Genomic DNA, 23,386 nt, shown 5'->3' on the forward strand with positions numbered 1-23,386 from the left:
AGCATAGGGCAGGCATAAGGCTTTTAACATCCTTTATTTTGATGCACCTGAATTGGGTTTAGCTGATGAAGGGTTCATGTTGATGAAAGTTCTACTAAAGTGCTGCATTTTCCATTAGAATGCATGTAGTTGCATTCAAAATGCTACCTTTGTCTGCACCAAAAGAATTGCAGTGTAATGCAATGAAAGTCAAATGCAGCTTCTGAACTACAATGCGTACTGCTCAGTTAATCAATGGAAAACTGCTGCCCTGAATTTGATGTGTATTCCAAATGCACATGAAATGCAGGAAAACCATAATTGTCCACATAAGCCCCTAAACTAAAATTTCAGTTGGACTTAAAATTCCTAAATTCTGGCCGTATGCATAGATGACAGCCTGGAGGTGGGCCTAAAAGCCAAGCTGCCTCATATATGCGTATGTCAGGAATGTGTAGGTCAGGAATCCCTTGTTTTCTCATGGGAGCACATGCTGTCACCACCCCTACTTTCTACCTTGTAAAATTACAAGTAGTTTTGTATTCAATGTAAAAAAAATTACAAGATGTTCTATGAATGGTGGTGGAGCTAAACAAGCAAGCCCATGTGGCCAGTGTGCAGTTTGACAGTCGCTCGCATAGAACCGAAAATATGTTGGCTATAACTGCAATAGTGCAGACTACTACAGTGATCTCCAGCTTCCTCAGCAGTCTTTCAGCTTTAGATTTTGGAATCTTTACATATGCTTTAAAAAGTACAATATATAAATACAATTTAGTAAGCTATCATAACTGCACTACATAAAAAGACGTAGCAAAAAAGCGGAAATATAGAAGCTGCAACCACCAACTGGTTTTTGAAGGTGAAAGCTCCAAAGCGGTTCATCCTTACTTGAAGACATGGGAAGTCACTGACTTTTCAAAATGATATGCATGTCTGGTGATGGGATACTTGATATGCGCATGCCTGTTGAGGGTCAGTAAATCACTAGACAGTGCAAGAATAAAAGTGACAGAAGTCGTGACAGAAGTCAGCAATGGCAACTCCCTAATTTCTATCTTGGTAGTTTCCTTTTACATTTTAAAGGTATTTTCTACAAGCAGACACCTCATACCCACTACTACATTACATTTGTTACTCAGAATGCCCTCCTATGTGAAGCTGGTTTCATTGGGTTACCGAAACTGACAGCGGGTTTCTTATTGTTTACTAAGGAAACACATTTCCCTAAATGCTGCATTATTTAACCACTTTAAGACATTGTTGGCCAAAGATCAGACCACTTTTTGTTATTCGAAAAGGTGTCACTTTAACTGACAAACTCCCAAACAAAATTGATGTCATTTTTTCCCCCACAAATAGAGCTTTCTTTTGGTGGTATTTGATCACCCCTGAGGTTTTTTTTTTTTTTTGCGCTATAAACAAAAAAAGAGCGTCAATTTTGAAAAAAACGCATTATTTTTTACTTTTTGCTATAATAAATATCCCCCAAAAATGTATAAAAAAAACAGTTTAAGCTAATATGTATTGTACATATTTTTGGTAAAAAAAAAAAATCGCAATAAGCGATTGATTGGTTTGCACAAAAGTTATAGCATTTACAAAATAGGGCATAGTTTTATGGCATTCCTATAAATATATATATTTTTTTACTAGTAATGGCAGCAATCAGCGATTTTTATTGTGACTGCGACATTATGGCAGACACATCAGACATTTTTAACACATTTTTGGGACCATAGTCATTTATACAGCAATCGGTGCTATACAAATGCACCGTTTCCTGTGTAAATGACATTGGCAGTGAATGGGGTTAACCACTAGGTGGCAGTGTAGGGGTTAAGTGTGTCTTAAGGGTGTGTTGCTAACTGTGAGGGGCGTGGCTGTGTTTTACATGTCACTGATCACTGCTCCAATCACAGGGAGCAGAGATCAGTGACACTTTTGCTAGGCAGAACGGGGAGATGCTTGTTTACTTTAGCATCTCCCCATTCTTCCTCTCCATGAGAAGATCGTGGGTATCCCTGCGGGACCCGCGATCGGACTCACGGACGCCCCGACTGGCGCGCACATGCGATGGCACGGCGGCAAATTTAAAAGGAGGTACCTGTATGCCCATTTGCTTGTCCGTGCCATTCTGCCGACGTACATCGGCGTGCGCTGGTCAAGAAGTGGTTAACAAAGACTCTAAAAGTCAAAATAACTTGACAAAAATATTGCAATTAACAAAAATATTCTTGCTTTCAATGTATGCACAGTGCCTTGAAAACTTGTTTATTACCCTTGAAAGTTTCCACATTTTGTCATGTTACAACCAAAAACATAAAAGTATTTTATTGGAATTTTATGTGATAAACTAACACAAACTGGCACATAATTGTGAAGTAGAAGGAAAATGATAAATGGTTTTCAAATTTTTTTTACAAGTAAATATCTGAAAATTGTGGTGTGCATTTGTATTCAGTCAATACTTTGCAGAACCAACTTTCGCTGCAAATACAGGTGCAAGTCTTTTTGGGTATGTCTCTACAAGCTTTGCACATCTAGAGAGTGACATCTTTGCCCATTCTTCTATGCAAAATAGCTCAAGCTCAGTCAGATTGGATGGAGCGTGACTGTGAACATCAATATTCAAGTCTTGCCACAGATACTCAATTGGATTTAGGTCTGGACTTTGACTGGGCCATTCTAACACATGAATATTCTTTGATGTAAACCATTCCATTGTAGCTCTGACTATATGTTTAGGGTTGCTGTCCTGCTGGAAGGTGAACGTCCATCCCAATCTCAAGTCTTTTGCAGATACTAACAGGTTTTACTTCAAAGATTGCCCTGTATTTGGCTCCATTCATCTTCCCATCAACTCTGACCAGCTTCCCTGTCCCTGATAAATAAAAGCATCCCCACAACATGATGCTACCACCACCATGTTTCACGGTGAAGATGGTGTGTTCAGGGTGATGTGCAGTGTTTGTTTTCTAGTACACACAGTGTTTTGCTTTTAGGCCAAAAAGTTACATTTACGTCTCATCTGACCAGAGCACCTTCTACCATGTGTCCCCCGCATGGCTTCTCGCAAACTGCAAATGAGACTTCTTATGGCTTTCAACAATGGCTTTCTTCTTGCCACACTTCCATAAAGGCCAGGTTTGTGGAGTGCATGATGATAGATTGAACAGTACTCTGTGAGATGTTCAAAGCTTGGCATTTTTTTTATAACATAACCCTGCCTTAAACTTCTCCACAACTTCATCCCTGACCTGTCTGATGTGTTCCTTGGCCTTCATGATGGTGTTTGTTCACTAAGGTTCTCTAACAAACCCCTGAGGGCTTCATAGAACAGCTGAGATTAAATTACACACAGGTGGACTCTATTTACTAATTAGGTGACTTCTGAAGTCAATTGGTTCCACTAGATTTTAGTTATGGGGTAGCAGAGTAAAGGGGGCTGAATACAAATGCACACCACATTTTTCAAATATTTGTAAAAGTTGTAAAATGATGTGCCACTTTGTGTTGGTCTAGCACATAAAATACATTTATGTTTTTGGTTGTTACATGACAAAATGTGGAAAATTTCAGGGGGCATGAAAACTTTTTCAGGGCACTGTATAAATAACAATGTTCTTTACCTGTTAATGCATAACACAAACAAACAATTATATTCTAATTTCATTAACACCAGTACCAAATCTGTATGTAGATTCTCACAGATCACAGGGTAGATTATGATTTGAACCAAAAATTACATTTTTTAAAAGCTTTAAAAAAACATTTTCCTAATGAAAGTGTTGCAAAGATAATGTTTGCTGCATCTGTAATGAGATAATATGAGCATACTCTGTATCACTATACACTGGCTAGTCCTAGAAAAGCATACTGAATCAAACTAAGAAAATACAGAGTGAACCATATGGCCATGGGAGACTTGCACTGCCTCCATTTTTTCTCAGACAAAGAGGGGATTGATAGTTGAAGGCAAGGAGAAAAAAAAAAAACAACTTTCCGGCTGATGAAGCTGTTGTCTGGATGCAATGATCCCACATCTCAAGGCTTTATTCCAGGCTCCGACTGAGACGTGATATGTCATATGATTAGCATCTTTCATATTTACAAGGGTAATAGAAGCTGCTAGGCTATAGAAAAAGGCAAGAGAAAGCAGGGGCATATGCTAAAATGGATTTAGCATTTGAAAGAGAGAAAAGAGATTGGATAAATACACTTAAATGAGGATTTAGTTTTACTCCTGTTGAGCTCTAATGGATTGTTGATTGAGATTTTAAGAAACTACCCTAAGGTGTCAGCACTAATTTAAATTGGGGAATTCAATGCTCCTTAGGTTTGGTTTTTATTAAATTTTAAGTAATTAGCTTAGATGTGAACATGACATACTCTGATAACATCAAAACAGTTTCTTTTTTTCAGATCGCATTTTTTTTTATTTTAAAAAAGGAGGGTGTATTGGGATTACATTAGAATTTGCAAATGTGATATACATGTTATTGAAAATTCTAAGACAAAAAAATATATATATATATATTTATTTATATAGACGTTTGAAGAACTTATTTAGCCATTACATAAAAGAAACAGACAGCACAACAATTAAATAAAGAATACACTATCGCCACCTAGTGTATTCTGTGTAATACATTTATTTTAACACTTCAATTTACATAAAATACTGTACGTATATACATTTACATATAGTCAAGACAGAGTTAAGTTAAATAAATATTGCAGAACATTTCATTAACAGCTTGCTGAAATGATTGGATGTAACGATTAGCTCAAAGTACAATTCTGTAATTACAACATAGTAGCATACAATAATTATTGCTGCATTTTCTATTTGGACAGCATTGCCTAAGGTATACCCTTTCTAAAACACATATGTTGTGACCTCACTGCTGTGGTTTCCTTACTGAAAAAGACATGAGTTTCTCAAAGCAATGACAGTACACAGGGACTGTATAAGAATCTATTAGTCAGTGCAGCATTCAGATGCAATGCAGGTAGGCAACTAAAGCCCCTTCTCTTTTTTTGAGAAAAGTAGGGTGGACCAAGCATGGGATGGAATAACCATTTATGGGGGTAATGCGAATGGTGGCAGTAAAATTGCCTTGAAATAACAGAAGGAAAGTTATAACGTGAGCTAGAATTGTATGTAATGGCCTAATAATAGTCTACATTTCTTTTCACAGATTGGAGCCAGGCTCAATTAATTAGGCTATAAACCATCTGTTATTTACCATAATGATCAATATTATCAACCATTTGACTTATGTTCAGCTATCAGTGACCTCATTATGACAATTAACAATGATTTAGATTAGTGAATTGAGCCTTGTGTGTATGAAGGAGGTAGAGAAAATATAATAAAATCTGTTAATCTTGAATATTGCACATGATAAATCAGTTCTTAAGTTGCTGTTAGAATTAAAACAATTTGAAGGAAACGTTTATGTTTGGCAATTCCTCAGGTGGGTAAAGATGCTGTAACCTGTAATTAAAAGATATGAAAATATTAGTGCTTTCATATGAGGGACATCACATTAAACCTAAAAGGAAGAAATTGAGTTACCAATCAAAATTGCATTTAACTGAATTCACTGAATCTAAAACTTAAATGATATCTGAATCATGACGGTAACGTAATTTGGCAGGGAAAAGTAACACTTATCAAATTAAAAATAATATTACCCCCCTGCCACCGCCATACATAGTTAGCTCTATAGTATGTCCAAGTAAAAATATGCTATTGCGTGAGCTACTGTAATGAGTACAGCAAGAGCACTCCTACAAAACAAGCATGCACAGATTGTTATATTAGACCTTTATTACATTTCATTGGGGGACACAGCTATCAGATCAATTCTGAGTCAATTGGATTATAATGCCCCCTACAAGAGTATTTGGACACAAATAAAAAAGCTGTTGTCCAGCCAGGTATAACCCCTCCCTCTCCCAGCATGCTTTAGCTTTGTAGAAAAGTAGTACATAGGAGTAGATCACAAACACAGAATGGATTTTGCCATAAGTACAAAAATACTGTGTTCATGATCATTCATAAGACATATGATTCAGTTATACTGAGACAAGTGGGATGCTCCTTCATGACTTGTCTAAAGGCTTGAGATTTAGACGTCCAAGGTTTGAAACTGTATTAGGTCCCTCCTATAGGCTTGACTTTGGATTGAGAAGCCTGGGAGAAATACAAGAAACTCTTTGGCAGGTGAACATTTGCCACTTTGAGACCTAGGCTTCTTCTGCTGGAGTAAATGACTACTCAACACTAGTCGTAATCTTTGTGAAATTGTCTGGCAAAACACCAAAAAAGACATTTACCATCAAAGGGCATGCTGAAAATAAGATGGATACTATTTGCTAGCCAATCAACACATGAATGCAGGGCAGAAGGCAAAATCTCTAAGCACTCTACAACTAAAGGCTCAATAATGAATATATAGCTGGATCCCTTGATAGCAGGAGTCCGCTCCCATAAGGTCTGACAGAATGACATTACGGCTATAGCAGGTTTCATAGCAAGGCCTGCTAGTGAAAATATACGGATTTGGAAAGGGTTTCCAAACTTTTATTAGTTGGATCCTTAAACACTGGTCATCCTCAACAGGTACAGGTGTTTTGTAAGCAGTATATGAGGGTGGCCATACCTACCTCCCTTGAATGTCTATTACCTGCTTAACAATCTGTATCTGAACTGTGCCATTTGCATTTTGGCTGATGACCAAAGTATTATTTTTTTTAAACCTTTTTATTGAGGTTTTTGAAAAAGAGTAACATAAAAAAAACAAAGCCTATTGGGCATACCCAGGCTCAGAATCTTTACACAACATAACATCATTTAGAACAGTCAAGAACATTAGTGCCCTAACTGGCACTTAGACTAAAAGTGTGCTCCCAAATATACAGTACACCTGCAACTTTAAATTAGGGGGTGGAATGTTTAAGGAGAAAGATCAGGGCCATTGATTTCCTCAATCGTAATGGCTTTGTCTAAAGATTGAACTTCCTCATCATCGAGTCTGGGCAAAGTTATGGCACTCAGAAACTCCCGAAGCCCAACGTCTGACAGGGACTGAGTGTCTTTATACAATTTACCAAATTAGTTTGGTAAATTCCTGTAGAATACTAGAGGGTTCAGAGGTTAGGGTACCACATGCACAATTAATGGCTGAAATCACAGTTTGAGTTTTAGAACCTGCGACTAAGTTGGCTAACATTTTACCATTCTTGTCCCTGGACTCAAAGACTCGGCCGCCCAAGGAGCGCATATCCAGATGTGTGGAGGAGGCGAGATGTAGAGACAGTCGGAGACATAGAAAAGATCTCTGCTGCCTTCGCTGCGTCTTACTCCAGCTGCTGAACTAGTGATGATAAATCAGACTTTGCTGTTTTTATGGCGGGGATATATTTTCCACGCATATGCGCTTTAAAGGAGTCCCACACCATTGTGGAGGTGGCTGATCCTTCATTCGATTCCCAATTTGTGCTACCTTGGGAGAGATTAATTCCCCAACCTTTAGGTTCTGTACCCATTAAGGAGCTAGGCACCAGCAATTAGATGTCCGGCATCTCATGGTTTGACGCAGAGCTCTAGGAGTGCATGATCTGAGAGGCTGGAGGGTAAGTAGGAGATATCAGTGAGTGCTGCTATGGCACATGTATTACCAAACGTGAGATCAACACGAGAGGACAATTTATGTGTTGCAGAAAACCATGAATATGCCCGATCCCCGGAATGTTTCCAGAGCCAGAGTTCTGTATGCTCCAGAGCTTTGACCCATTGCAGTAATTCATTACGTAATTAAAATCCCCAGCGAAGTATAACAGAGATAAATTTAAAGGGGCCAATTTAGCATATATCGTGTACAGGATCTGTTGGTTAAAAAGAGGGGGATATACACATTCACAAAAGCAATAACTAGTGCATGAATTTCTAATAATAAAATAATATCTCCCTGAGGGATCAGTGATAACATGTAAAACTTTGTATGCTAGAGATTTGTTCAGGAGTATCGCCACCCCCCTGGCATAGCCTGAGTAGGTAGCATGGAAAGATTGTTAGACCCACTGCCTGTGTAGTGCCAGAAGCTTACTGCCCACCAAGTGAGTTTCCTGGAGAAAGAGTACATTTGGCCTGTGACGATTGAGAAACATCAGTGCCCTCTTAAATTTGTAATTAAGACCCTGAACATTCCACTATATTAGTTTTAAAGCCATGACTTAAAAGGGGGCAGAAGTGAAGAAAACATGGGAACCACTTGGAAATGGAGTAGCCATCTCGAGGATGGAAGGGATAGAAGTTTTTGGGAGACTGTGAATACATCAAAAGACCCAGTGTCACAAGGTATACAACAAATATATATGATCATATCTGGAGTGCACATTAAACATCCTACATTGAACTCACTATTAAACACCCTACCGACCATACTTCCCCAACAGTAGCTAGGTCAGTTTAAGTCCCAAAACGGTGATACAATTCGCTTCAACGGTGGGCCAAGCAGTGGACCCGGACTTTTACATCCCCATTATCAACCTTCTTTGTTTGTCAATGAGGAAAGCAAGTGGAAGTAGAAGGTGGACATAGAGTTCCTTAGGCATCGAACGTGTAGAGTTACTTGTGGGCAGCACCCTTAAGCATAGGAGTTTGTGCAGTAGCAAGTAGGAGAATGGCATAGATAACGGGCAGGGGAGGAGTAGAGGAGGGTAGTTCACAAGGCTACCCTTTAGGAAAAAACTATCAATGTTATACACCAGGTTCAAAATCTTGGTTCAGAGTCCCCGAACAAGATACGGGGCTAAACATCCTATATCTATAGGTTGAGTATATAATTACAAAAGGGAACATTACCTCTCAAACACAGGAGAACAGGTTACCAGAAACTGCTTGGCAGCATCACTGATAGGGTGACAAATACCATTATCTTAGCATGTTGAGCCAGGTATCTGCTTCTGCCAGTGTCTCAAAGAATTTGGTGGTACCCTCATGTTGGACTCGGAGGCAGCTTGGATAGAGCATGCCATACTTGATAATGCGGTCACGTAGTCTGCGGCAAACTTCTGTGAAGGTCTGGCATTTTCTTTGAAGTTCCGGAGAAAAATCAGGGAACAGCAAAATGGAAGCATTGCTAGTGCAAGGTCTGGTGTTTCCTGGCTTCTGCAAGTATGCGATTGCGGTTTTGGAAGTTTAAAAACCGTTCCAGGAAAGGGCTGAGGGGGGGGCCCCTGAGATGTGGCGGCTCATCGGGACTCTATGCGCTGTTCAGCCACACATGTGGGAGAGACATCAACGAGGCCCAAAGGCTCCTTAAAGAAGGCTTCTGCAAAGTCTGATGGTCTAGCGCCCTAAGGGAGCCCCAATACTCTGACATTGTTGCTGCCATGTACGGTCTTCCACTGCTGATATTCGGGTCTCAGACTCTGAGAGGCCACTTCTGATCTTGTCCAGTTCATTGCGTATGGGGTTACACTCCTCCGCAAGATGATCTATTCTGACTAGCAGCGAGGCTCTGCTGCTTTCAATTGCACCTAGTTTAACAGCAGTGTCAGCTGCTGGAGGCTGAGACAGTGAGGGAGCAGAAGCTGGTGCGAGGCCGCCTTCTTCCATGGTTGTGAGCAGAGCATGGAGGCTCTGAATTAAGATAGCGTCAGCACGTTTGTGTGGCTCTGAGACAGCAGATCGCCGCTTAGAAGGTAATCAGCGGAGAGGCAGGGAGACAGCGGTCACAGGTGTCACAGGCTTAGAGTGGCCAGCAGGGGTGTAGGAGAAAGCAGTGGCACATGATTATGCTCGGGTGGCTGGAGCTCCCCTCTAAGCCGCCTTCTCCGCTCCGCACCCGGCCACCCCTGCCAGTGATTGCGGCAGGCATGGATTGGGCACAGAATAGTCGGGAGGCCCAGAGCAGTTGGCGAGGTGAAGCAAGACGGCCACTATTCACAGGGCCTGAGCTATTGACAGGGTGGAGCAAGATGTCCGCTACCCTAGGTGGGATAGAAGCCATGGGTGGCAGCTCCTCTGGGTGTGTATGCAGCCTGCTGGGTGTGGGGGACTCAGGAATGCCAGGAGCGAGTGCTGGCACCGTCACTGGGTGGAGCAAGATGGCCGCTACTCACAGGGCCTGAGCTGTGTCTGTGTTTTTCAGGCAATTGCTCCTAAGAGGACTGGAAGCCATGGGTGGCAGGCTGGGCAGCTCTAGTGGCTATGTATGCAGTGTGCTGGGTGTGGAGGAGTCAGGGATGCCAGTAAGTGCTGGCACAGTTGCTGGGTGGAGCAAGATGGCCGCTACTCTTCAAGACAGAGCCAGAGCCACGGCTGACCCCCAGACGGCCGCAGATGTGGAGGAGAGCCTGTGGCGTGCACTGACAGTCTGCGGACTTGCGGAAAGTGAGGTAGGTCTGATGGAGAGGGAGAGTTGAGGATAGATTAACAGGATGGCAGGAGCACTGCACAATCACGTCTTCTCAGATCCCCATCTGGTCACGCCCTCCACTGACGACCAAATTTAAGATGACTTTTGAAGCAATCAAAAGTAGCTAGTTAATTTTAGCAGAGTTTGATTTAAATGTGGCTTACTTGTCAATATATGCAATGTTTATTTGATCCTCTGCTGGTGGCATGACATCATTTATTTGCATACACACTTGCATTTTAATAAGCTGTATACAAGCTATTATATGCACGCATACATTCTTACAAAACAGCTAAAGAATGAACACAATTAGCAACTACAATGGACATTTCTGAAGAATACATAACTAAATCAAATTATACACATTCATGGACAGTCTTCTCTGTATCTTGCGACAAGACAATATCTAGTTCATCGATATGATGTATGCATTTCGTTTTCCAGCACAAACTAAATATGCGTTTACCTTCCCAGCTTTTGCTTTGGGATGCTTTCTTTGCATATTTGATAGTTCTTCTTTTTTCTCTTGGTAAAGTTTTAAAATACCACTAAGTTTTTCATCCCATTGACTTACATGTTTTAATCCATTATTTTGTCCTTAAAAAAAAAAGACAAAAAAGAAACATTGAGTGTTTAACTGGAGAGAAAAATTACAGTGCGGATTTGGAAATGTAAGCGAGAATACAGAAACAATTAGCGGAAAAAAATGTATCATGGAAGAGATAAAGTCCAATGACAACATTTTATTCATACAAGTCAACCGAATGAGGTGGTTTAGAATAGAATGGCCCTTGTATACTATGTCCACCTACTGGTAATATTTTGCCCCCACAACAGAGAATTGTTTATAAACTGTATGAACTTAAAGTGATTTGTATTTAGTCTTAAGCTGATAACTTTACAGTAGCAACACAGGGACCATCTGATACTAGCAAGTACCCACATGACATGCCCAGACTTCCAAATAGGCATTGCACTGTGAAGCACCAGGTGGAGGTGTCAAGATACAGGGAAATCAGAAGAATTCAGAGGGCCCCTAGGCAATGGAAGCTCATTATAAAAAGTTGGTTGTACCTAGTAGTATGATTTTCTAATATAACTATGTTGACTTTAAAGAGATGAAACAAAGATAAGTACCATATTTATCTGGGTATAATACGCACTTTTTCCCTTCAAAATCAGGGGAAAATAGTGGGTGCGTGTTACATGCCGATCCCCCACCGATTGTGAGGCTGTGGGCAGCTTTCGGGCCGATCTCGGCAGCTTTCGGCCGCACTTGGTGGCTTTCGCCCGTTCTCGGCGGCTTTTGGCTGCTGAAAGCTGGTGAAAGCTGACAAGAGTGGCCGAAAGCCACCGAGATACACAGGACATCCGACTCTGTATCTCGGCAGCGCCATTTTTCAACGGCAAAGCTGAACATGAAACTGACAAGGCTGCAAATGACACTGACAAGGGTGCAAATGATGGACAAGGCTGCAAATGACACTGACAAGGGTGCAATGATGGACAAGGCTGCATGACAAAGCTGCAAATGATGGACAAGGCTGCAAAAGACACTGACAAGGGTTTTCCTTAACTTCCCTCCTAAAAGTTTTTTTCCTTAAAATTCCCTCCTAAACTTGGGGTGCGCGTTATACACCAGTGTGTGTTATACGCCGATAAATACGGTATATAAATAAAAAGCGTAGTATAAAGTCACATATTTTTTCAACCTTTAAACGCTGTGCTCAGTAAAAATAAATTATGGAAAAGCCAACATATTAGAGTTGTCACTAGAAAAAGAAGAGGGGAGAAATCCTCCAATAAGACAACTATTCTGGTTGTAGTTGTCTAAGAGTATCCCTTTGCTTTGGAGAGATTTCCTCTAACTTTTTGTTAAATCTCTGGAAAAGAAAGTGAATGGAAATCTCTCATGGGACAGACAGGGGTCTAACTCTTACCTACTATATCGATAAAAGATAAAATCCATTTAGGCTTTAAAATCCTGAAAGTATACAACCATGCTATATTTTATAATTAAATAGGAGAATACAAGGAGTTTACTTGGAACACACATTATTCCATGCAAATTTGGTATAACTATATGAATTATTATAATTATTAACTCCTCAACAAAATATGGCAAAAATGAATATTTGTCATATGTACAGATATATCTGGAACAAACATTATTGTATTGAAAGTTAACATTAGGCTAATATCATTGGCTGCCCAGTAAGCATTGTTTAACATACTTTCACAGTGATGAATGACTTGCTCCCACAACTTATTTTTTCTCAAGCATGCCAAGTTGCCGACTATTAACAAATGTCTCTTTCCCCTTGTCAGGGCCACGTTCATTCTTTTTTCAGAGTCTATGAATCCAACCTGCCTTGTTCGCACACAAGACAAGATAATGATCTCCTTTTCTGCTCCTTGGAAGGCATCTACTGTAGATACCTGGATTGCTTTCATCTCCAGTGGGTCACAGTAAGACATGCCACTAAGCAAACTGCAAATCTATATAAAAAAAAAATAATAAAAAAAAGTTAAATTGTCATATAGCTACAATATTAAATATATAAAAATGCAGATACACAGTGAAATTACTAATATGAGCAAAGCTGAAGCTGAAAAATCAGGCTAAGTATATCAAAAGGGCCCTCAGATAGTGAATGGGCTGTTTGTTTATGTGGCTTGAGTGGCCAGATGCCTCAGTACCCATGTAATTTACACCTAACATTTATATTTGGAAACTGATTTACCTGCTAAAGAATTTTTTTTACATCATTTAATACATTTCTGTCATTCCACGAGTACACAGCCCTACCACACAGCATAGCAAGCATCATAACCTGACTTTTCTGTACTGCACATAAACAAAATAGACAGGTCACCCCTCTGCCCTAAGCCTGGAATTAAACAGCAACAGACTGGTGACCTTATCTCTCTGCTCCCTCCTCCTGTCAGAAAATGAGCATGGCGGACACTTGACTGGCCTCTACTGCTGCCCCTCCCTCCCCAATCTAAGTGTTGCTGTTTTGGAGATTACACAAGGCCATAATATACTCAAATGTAGGTATTGTTCACATTAGTTACATTTAAAACAGGATTTTTAAAACAGCTTACCTGTAAAATCCTTTTCTTTGATGTACATCAGGGGACACAGAGCCATAGTAGTAACTATGTGGGTTATATATAGGACCGACAGGTGATGGACATTGGCACACCCCTAAGGCAAGACCTGTACTCCTCTATATAACCCCTCCCACTACTGGGAGTCCTCAGTTTTGTAGCCTAGCAATACAAGTGTATACCAAGAAGGGAGGGACCACTGTGTCCCCTGATGTACAACAAGGAAAAGGATTTTACAGGTAAGCTGTTTTAAAAATCCTGTTTTCTTTTCTTACATCAGGGGAAACAGAGCCATAATAGTTACTATGTGGGATGTCCCATAGCAATGGCAACTGAAGGGGAGGGAGACACAATAAAAAACAGGAGGCCAGAGGACTCATACTGCAGCCTGCAGTATACTGTGCCCAAAGGCAATATCCTCATGACCTTTAATATCGATTTTATCAAATCTGATAAACGTATGAACCAAGACCAAGTCGCGGCCTTACAGATCTGAGCCATAGAGGCCTGATGATGCACCACCCAATAGGCAATAATCGCCCTGGATGAGTGTGCTCTAACGCGAGAAGGAAGAATTTTCTTCTTTAAGCTGAAGCTTGCACAATCACTTGACAAATCCATTTGGCAAACAGTGGATTTGATACTGCCTGTGCACATTTTGGATCCTCTGGCAGTACAAACAAAACATGAGTTTTGCGAACCTGAGCGGTCGCCTTTAAATAGACTCTGATCGTTCTCACTACATCAAGGGAATGCAGTGCCTTCTCTTCTCTGGATTGAGGCTCTGGGGAGAAAGAATCAAGAATAATATCTCGGTTTAAATTAAAAAAAATAATAAAATTACCACTTTTGGTAGGAATTCAGGATGAGGAAAAAAAAAACACCTCATCCTTATGCATGATCAAATATGGCTCTTTACAAGACAGAGCTGCTAGTTCCGATACTCTTCTAGCAGAAGAAATGGCAACCAGAAAGATTATCTTTCTCGTCAAAAGAACCAAGGAAATTTCTCGTAAAGGTTCAAGCAGCTGATTCAGTAAAGCTGATAAGACCAAATTTAAATCCCAAGGATTTAGAGGTGCCTTGATAGGGGGAATAATCCGTGTTACCCCCTGAATAAGCTACGCACCAAGATTGGGAAGCAAGAGGCCATTGAAACACACTGACAAGGCTGGGATCTGGCTTTTGATAGTCAAGGCCAGCCTTATTTCAGATCCCATATGCAGGAAATCAGGGATCCTGCCTATGACATACTTCCTGGGGTGCCAACCCCTGGATCCACACCAAGAAACATATGCCTTCCAGACTCTATAGAAAGTGATTCTGGAAGCCGGATTCCTGGCATTAATCAAAGTAGACACTACCGAAGGAGATCATCCACGATCTTTTATAGATTGAGATTCAACAGTCAAACCTGTTAAATTTTTCGTCCGTAAGGTAGTACGAAATACCAGACCCTGTGCGAGAAGGTCTGGCTATAATGGCAGAGTCCGAAGGACTCCTACTGCCATCTTTATGATCTCTGTAAATCAAGATCTTCTGGGACCCACTGGGGCCACCAAAATAACCTCCTTTCATTCCTGCCTAATCCTGCAGAGAAGGTGGTAGCAGAACTGGAGGAAATGCATAGATCAGTGAAAACTGATCCTATGGGAAGACTAATGCATCTGTTCTGCCTTCTAGCGGATCCCTTGTTCTCGACACAAAGTTGTTGACTTTGTTGATGAATCTGGACGCAAATAGGCCCATGTCCAGAATACCCCATTTCTGACATATCGCTAGAAAGATGTCGGCATAAAGAGATCATTCTCCCGGAAATAATTGTTGGCGACTCAAGTAGTACGCCTGCCAATTTTATATTCCTGAAATGAAAATTGCCGGTAGGCAAGGAATGCTGTGTTCTGCCCAAGCTTATTCACCTCTTTTTGGGCTGCACAACCTCTTGTGCCCCCCTGGTGATTGATGTAAGCCACCGCCGTGGCCTTGTCAGACTGAATCCTGACAGGACAGTCCCACAGTCTGACTGTCCCAGATTCTAGGCCAGACATACTGCCCGAATTTTCCAAAAAAGTTGATAGTCAAGGTTCTCTAACCTGGACCATCTCCCCTGGACAGAATCTTCTTCCAGGGCTGCTCCCCAGCCTAGAAGGCTGGTATCTGTTGTAAAAACCTTCCAGGATAAAGATTTTCCCTTTTGCTAGATAACCACCAATTTAGGCTCTGACTTATGTCGGGAGCCAAGTGTATTGGAAACAAACAAGGCCTGAATCTTTTTTATTCCAGACCGACAGGATGGTGTTTTGAAGCAGTTTTTGAGTAAAAACTGTGCATAAGGGACGGCCTGGAAGGAGGCCACCATTTCCCCTAAAAATCTCCTGCACAGCTGAATGGAAGGAATTTTCCTTTGTCTTGATAAGTTGAATTAGTCCTACAATGGAACTGATTCTTATCTGGGGTAAGAATACCTTCTTCTGTATGGTATCTATAACCAGCCCCCCAAGTACTGTAATTTCCTTGATGATTTTAAGGAGAATCTTCCTAGGTTGAGTATCCAACCCAGAGATTTCAGATAGTTATGGCTGTGATCAGACTCTGGTTTTTGACCCGAGACTGAGTGATCTATTAAAAGCAGATCTTCTAAATAGGCTAGGACCATTATGCCTTGAGCCCTTAATCTGGCTAAAGGAGGTGCCAGAATCTTTCATAACACTCGTGGTGTTGTGGCTAAACCGAATGGCAGGGCCAAAACTGAAAAGATAATTTTATATTTCAAAACGCAGAAATTTCTGGTGAGCAGGAAAATTCGGCACATGGAGATATGCATTTTTGATATTGATTAAAGCCAAAAAACTCCCCTCCTTGCAGGATGGTCACAACTGATCAAATTATGAAAGGATCAAATGTTTACGTGCCGATTCAGATCTTTGAGATCTAGAATGGGTCTTACCTTTCTGTTTGGTTCTGGAACCTTAAAAGATTTGAGCCAAAACCCCCTGTTCCACTAAGGGAACCTCTGATATCACTGACTGGGATAACAGCTGATCCAGAGACCAGAAAGAGAGACTTATTTTTTCTCTGGATCCTTGAGAACATTCTTCCTTAGAAAAAAACAAGGAGACGGAAACTCTCGGAACTCTAGCCGTAACCTAGAGAAAAAATTGCAGAAATCCATCTGTCTTGACATTGTTCCTGCCAGATCTTGAGAATCGCGAGACCTTTCCCCTCACCTGAACGAGTGGGAGTGTCCCTTCATTAGAAGGCTTTAGCATTCTGCTTTGTGGGCTTTCTGCCCCAAGATCTCTTCTGACCCTGGTGCTGCCCTTGGGGACTTGCCCTTGAACCTGACGGTTGAGGCCATCAAGACTGCCTAGAGGCAGATGCCCCTGGCATAGGAGAGGCAGCACGATAAAGGAGAAATGTTTGAACCTCTTCTTACTGGTAAAAGAGAGCTTTTCCCATTAGAGGTCCTTTGGATGTATTTATCCAGATAGTCTCTAAATAGCCGTACCCCATGAAGGGGAAACAAACTTGCTAAGAGCTTTTTACACAGTGCTTCGGCTGATCAATATTTCAGCCACAGAACTCTGTGAGAATGCTTTTCATAGCATCTACTGAGAGACAGTGGGTCAGATACACCAGCCCATTGCCGGGCCTGCTGATCAGGCAGAATTTCAGGCATCTCCACAAACTGTTCCCTAATGGACTGATATACACCAATTGCAGCAAGAACCAGCTGCGCTACTGAACTGCAAAAGAAATATTGTCTTTAAAAGGAAGATCCAACTTTTTATTTGTTGGATCCTTTAACATCAGTGCATTAACCACTGGACATGTCAGACTCTGCTCACTGAGGTGATTGCAGCATCAATTGCTGGAACCCCCCAGTTTTTTCATAGAAATCCTCCTTCATAGATAAAGTGTGGAGAATTTCTTGGGAGGATAATATTGTTTATCCGGATGTTCCCATTCAGAATACATAAGCTTTTTTAGCCATGCATGAATAGGAAAAAACCTCCCCAGATGGGGTAGGTTCTAATAAACCCAATTAGAGGTAGGTACCTCAAGAGGCTCTGCTGCAGGCAGCAAAAAAGGCTGAGTAAGGTACACAAGCAAACTGTCTTATGATGCTACTCCTTCAATATTAGGATCCTCCGAAGAGGATAAATAAGTGTCTTCCAAATATTTGGGAAAATCTACCTGATCCCCAGCCTCCTGCACCTCAACAAGAGGGTCCTGAGGACTAGATGGGAATATGCTATGTTTAGTCCCACTATGGAGAGACATCATACCATTAATCTCCTTTCCAATTTACAAATGGTAGAAGGAAAAAAAAAAAAAAAAAAAACCTTTTCTATGATATATACAGGGACTGAAGTGTTTTATGTAACAACAATTTCCCCTGATGGCTCAATCTGACTAGCCGTATCCCTCTCAGAGAAGGATGACATTCTTTTGGAAATGGATTCAGTTTACAGTGAAAAACCATTGACCCTTTTAGAGAAGTTCTTGGTCCCATTAACATTCATAGCCTGAGGCATAAAGCAGAGGCACTATGCAAAAGAATGTACATTGCTAGGCTATTAGTCTAGCGCCATTAGCTGCTATTCATCCTAGCTTCATTAAAGTATAATGTGTCAAAGGAATAAGCCTGTGTTCACTAACCTGAAGCCATCCTCCTGCTCTGTCCCTCCACAGCCAGCAGCAGTTTTCACATATACAGCGCTAAAATCAGCTTCCTCCATTTGTGGCCGGTGTCTGACGCTGTTAGCCACACCCTTCGCAAATTACAACCCCCCCCTCCTTTCCTTTCAAAGGAGCAGCATCCTGTGGACATGTAGGCATGGCGGGGGGGGGGGGGGTGGTTAAATCCTCCGCTAAGTGGCCGCAGTCTGTCTCTCCCTTTTTTTTCCGAAGGGGAAAACCAATTGGGGGCAGAGGAAGAGAAGCAGACCCCCCTTCTTACCGAAGGATCTGTTGCGGATGGAGGAGAAGAGAATGAAGGCTTCTGTGCAGTTTCCAACATCAGGACGGTGAGTGCTCAATAAAGCCCCCAGTGGTGACACATAAGCATGACAACATTATACGTAAAATGAGAAATTCCTGAGAAAATCTCCCTTACCTTAACCTCGCAGCAGGGTTTTATCAGAGATAAAGACCCAATATTCACCCTTCACGATTGCTTCCAGTGGAGCTCAGCACAGCACATCTTTATTCGTGACCAACACCTTAGACACTGGCGAAAAAAGGACTCCCAGCAGTGGGAGGGGTTATATAGGGGAGTACACGTCTTGCCTTAGGGGCGTGCCAGTGTCCATCACCTGTCGGTCCAATATTAAACCCACATAGTAACTACTATGGCCCTGTGTCCCCTGATGTAAGAAAAGAAAATACATTTTACAATTTTTAAAACGGCATTCCTTCCATTTGTTATATCTGCCTGGAGTTTACCTTTAATTGCCTGCTGACTGCCTCACGTAGGAGTACGGTGGCAAGCGGCTCTCCTCTGGATCATACACTAGATAAGTGATCGAGTACTTCCGGCTAGGGGTCATACTGGTTATGATGTGATTAGTCACAGCACAAGCCAATCATCAGGTCTCAGCCAATGATTACCCACTGCCACCCGCCGGTCGGCAAAGAGGATGACAGAACAGAGCTCTGTGATTGTAAACAATACAGAGCTCTGTCCTGTCAGCGGGGATGTGCCGGTTTTTGTTTCCCCGCAAAGCAGGGAATAAAAACCAGCACATCCTTTAGTAAAAGCACCTTACAGGGAATGCACCAAGCACTGTTAGGAACACATTTAACCCCTTGATCGTCTTAGATGTTAATTCCTTCCCAGCCAGTGTCATTAGTACAGTGACTGCATATTTTTAGCACTGATCACTGTTTTAGTGTCACTGGTACCCACAAAGTGTCTTAGTCTCAGGCTGCCCGTCATACTATTACAGTCCCATTATAAGTCGCTGATCACCACCATTACTAGTATAAACAAATACATTTAAAAAAATCCAGCATATATACCATAACCAAGTTTGTAGACGCTATAAAATTCCTGTAAACAAATCAAGATACGCTTATTGGGATTTTTTTGTTTACAAACTTTTGTTATTGAGGTTAAATTGTGGTACAATAAGAGGTTTCAATTACAGTAAAATTAACATATAAAGGTTATTCAGTTATATACTTATTGAAAAATAGACAAGTAGAAAATATATTGATACAATCTATCAAGGGTTTTGTACCAAAAATATGTAGCAGAATACATTTTGAAGAAATTTAATTTTTAATCGGATATGTTTCATAACAAAGTAAAAAGATATAGTTTTTTTTTCAAAACTTTCGGTCTTTTTTCGTTTATAGAGCAATATATATATATATATATATATATATATATATATATATATATATATATATATATATATATATATACACACACACACATTTAATTTAGATACAGGTTTGGTTGACCGTTCAATTGTCAGTTAAAGTAACGCAGTGCCAAAAAGAAAAAAGTGGCCTAAGTGGAATGGGGGTAAATCGTCTGGAGGTTAAGTGGTTAAAGATTATATAGGGATACTGGATCACATTATTAAAGTGTAACAAGAGGCAAAACTTTCTTTTTACATTTTGGGTAGAATAAGGGAGGGTTATAACCCGTCAGCTTTTTTGCCAACTGTGTCCCATATGGGAGATCTTCCTTCACTACCTGTCCCATAACCAAAAAAGGAAGTGAGAGGAAATACAGTATCTCACAAAAGTGATCACATCCCTCACATATTTGTAAATATTTTATTATATCTTTTCATGTGTCAACACTGAAGAAATTACACTTTGCCACAATGTAAAGTAGTGAGTGTACAGCTTGTATAACAATGTAAATTTGCTGTCCCCTCAAAATAACTCAACACACATTAATATCTAAACCACTGGCAATAAAAGTGAGTACACCCCTAAGTGAAAATGTCCAAAATTGGCCCAAAGTGTCAATATTTTGTGTGGCCACCATTATTTTCCAGCACTGCCTTAAAGTTCTTGGGCATGGAGTTCACCAAAGCTTCACAGGTTGCCACTGGAGTCCTCTTCCACTTCTCCATGATGACATCACGGAGCTGGTGGATGTTAGAGACCTTGCACTTCTCCACCTTTTGCTTGAGGATCTGGAGACATGCTTGGCCAGTCCATCACCTTTACCCTCAGCATCTTTAGCAAGGCAGTGGTCATCGTGGAGGTGTTTTTAGGGTCGTTATCATATTGGAATACTGCCCTGCGGCCCAGTCTCTTAAGGGAGGGGATCATGATCTGCTTCAGTATGTCACAGTAGATGTTGGCATTCATGGCTCTCTCAATGTAGTTCCCCAGTGCATGCAGCACTCACGCAGCCCCAGACCACGACACTCCAACCACCATGTTTGACTGTAGGCAAAACACACTTTTCTTTGTACTCCTCACCTGGTTGCCCCTACACACGCTTGATACCATCTGAACCAAATACGTTTATCTTGGTCTCATCAGACCACAGGACACAGTTCTAGTAATCCATGTCCTTTGTCTGCTTGTCTTCCGCAAACTCTTTGTGGGCTTTCTTGTGCATCATCTTTAGAAGAGTCTACATTCTGGGATGACAGCAATGCAGACCAAGACTCAGCCCTGCCTCCCCCCATCATTGGATTTGATTAACAGCAGTGGGAGCCAATGTCTGTGCTGCTTTCAGTCTATCCAATAAAGAGATGAGAACCCTGGGCAGAGAGAGAATGCGTCCCCGTGGGACAAGTTTGAGGGTTCAGGTAAATAAAACGGGGGGGCTGGGGGGCCGGTCACTGACAGGTGTTTTTTCACATTAATGCATAGGGTGCATTAAGGTGAAGAAACACAAACCTTTACAACTTTAACCACTTAAGGACCGCCTCACGCCGAAATACGTTGGCAGAATGGCACGGCTAGGCACAATCACGTACCTGTACTTGGCTCTTTAAGTGCCCAGCCGTAGGTCGGGAGCGCGCCACCGGCAGCGTGCCCCCGACCTGGTCCTGATCTCCTTGACCGATCGCCGCTGGTGTCCCGCCATCGGGTCACAGAGCTTAACAACGAGGAGAGGTCTGTGTAAACAAACCTTTCCCTGTGCTTCCTAGTGTGGCTGTCACTGATCATCTGTTCCCTTTTATAGGGTAAGATGATCAGTGACGTCATATGCAAGGCCACGCCCCTACAATAAAAAAACATAACATCACACATAACCCCTACACTGCTCCCTAGTGGTTAACTTATTCACTTCCAGTGTCATTTACACAGGAATCAGTGCATTTAAATAGCACTGAATGCTGTATAAATGACAACGGTCCCAAAAATGTGTAAAAAATGTCCGATGTGTCCGCCATAATGTCACAGTTACAATAAAAATCGCTGATCGCCGCCACAATAAAAACGCAGAGGTGATCAAATACCACCAAAAGAAAGCTCTATTTGTGGAAAAAAAAGGACGCCAATTTTATTAGGGAGCCACGTTGCACGACCGCGCAATTGTCAGTTAAATACACTAACAAACTGAAACCAAACCCCAGCTCACACTTTAATAATTAGTTATAGCAAACAATTTTCTCCTTTTGGTATAGAGGTTTTATATGAATAAATAAAAACTGATCTCAGTGGTAAATGGTTTGTCTGATCCATGTAAACTGATACATTCTGGTGGGGAGCTTGTGCTTTTGGAAAACAACAGACTTGCTGGAGCACCAGATAAAAATAAAATAAAATAAGGCTAAAAAAAGAAAATGGATGCAGCTACCACATCTAAGAATTGGTAAGCTGCCATATAGTAAATGTTTGCTTTTGGGTTTAATACTGATTTAATCCATTCTCTGAGGTATTGCATCCCATAAGGTACTGAAAGATTCCGGCAGCCCACGCTTGACTCCCTCAGGCATGATGAGACTTGTAGTTCTGTAATAGCCTGGAGGGTTTAAGTTTTCCTATCCCTGCTTTAAGGAAAGCACCAATCCCTTTTTCAAACCATCTAATGTATTTATAAGTACTGACTCATGTGGAGAAATATTTTACATTTTCACAGCTTTTAAAGCAGAACCCAAAGCAGTTTGATACAATTAATTTTCTTTAACATACATTCCACATTCATAATTATGCTGCCCAAATTATTGTAGGTGTAAATTGCCTCTGGCAATATGTACATTTCCAGCTTTGACTTTATGTCTTGGCTCAGTTAGAGAGGAAGGCTGACAGAAGCTTTACAGTGCTGATGTTCACAGGCTGCCAATGAGGGCGAAAGGAGAGAATATCAGGGAGATAAGATGAGACACCATCTTTGCGAGTTTAATTTTTTGTGTCGCCCTGGCAGCAGAGTTTGTCCTGTCTCTACACAGTCATTCCTGTTGCTGTCTTCCCCCTTTATCAATGGTAATTCTTAAAACGGTCAGCTGATCTGCCTCCAGCTGGGGATCAGAGCTCTCTGCTTAGGGAGTTCTGGGACCTGAGCAATCAGTAGTGTTTAATCGCTCGTTTCTCAGTGTTAGAGCTGGCGGGGGATGGATGCAGCATCCAGCTAGATAAGTATGATTAAAAAAAACAAAAACCACTGAAAACAAAACTTTAATATACTGCAGCTTATCAGTCTGTAGATGTAGGGCTTTAATTTAGTTTTTTTAACAAGTACAGAAAATATCAGTTGATCTTACCATAAACAAAATGTCCTTGTCACTCTGTGTGAAATGAAAAGAAAGCACAGAACCTTATTGGAGAAATGAGTGTAGCCGAAAAATGACAGAAAGAGGGGGAATTATCAAAACTGGGGCAGCCATAATCAGAAGCAGCTGTGCATGGCAACCAGTCAGCTTCTAGCTCTC

General features: G+C 41.2%; 1 protein-coding gene across 3 annotated transcripts in view; it reads right to left on the reverse strand.

The window, feature by feature from the left end:
• Positions 1 to 4,504: 4,504 nt before the first annotated feature.
• Positions 4,505 to 23,386, reverse strand: part of ZGRF1 (zinc finger GRF-type containing 1) — a 213,515-nt gene continuing 194,633 nt past the window's right edge. For all 3 annotated transcript variants that reach the window (XM_077476750.1, XM_077476747.1, XM_077476748.1), the window contains 3 exons: positions 12,650 to 12,914; positions 10,882 to 11,012; positions 4,505 to 5,482 (listed from right to left, as the gene is read on the reverse strand). In XM_077476750.1, the coding sequence (XP_077332876.1) occupies positions 5,459 to 5,482; positions 10,882 to 11,012; positions 12,650 to 12,914 (420 nt within the window). In that variant the 3' untranslated portion in view covers positions 4,505 to 5,458. The remainder of the gene's footprint in view (positions 5,483 to 10,881; positions 11,013 to 12,649; positions 12,915 to 23,386) is intronic.

The sequence above is a fragment of the Lithobates pipiens genome, unplaced genomic scaffold, assembly GCF_037356315.1.
Source record: "Lithobates pipiens isolate NorthernLeopardFrog02 unplaced genomic scaffold, aLitPip1_a1.2 Scaffold_13, whole genome shotgun sequence".
Lineage (NCBI taxonomy): Eukaryota > Metazoa > Chordata > Amphibia > Anura > Ranidae > Lithobates > Lithobates pipiens.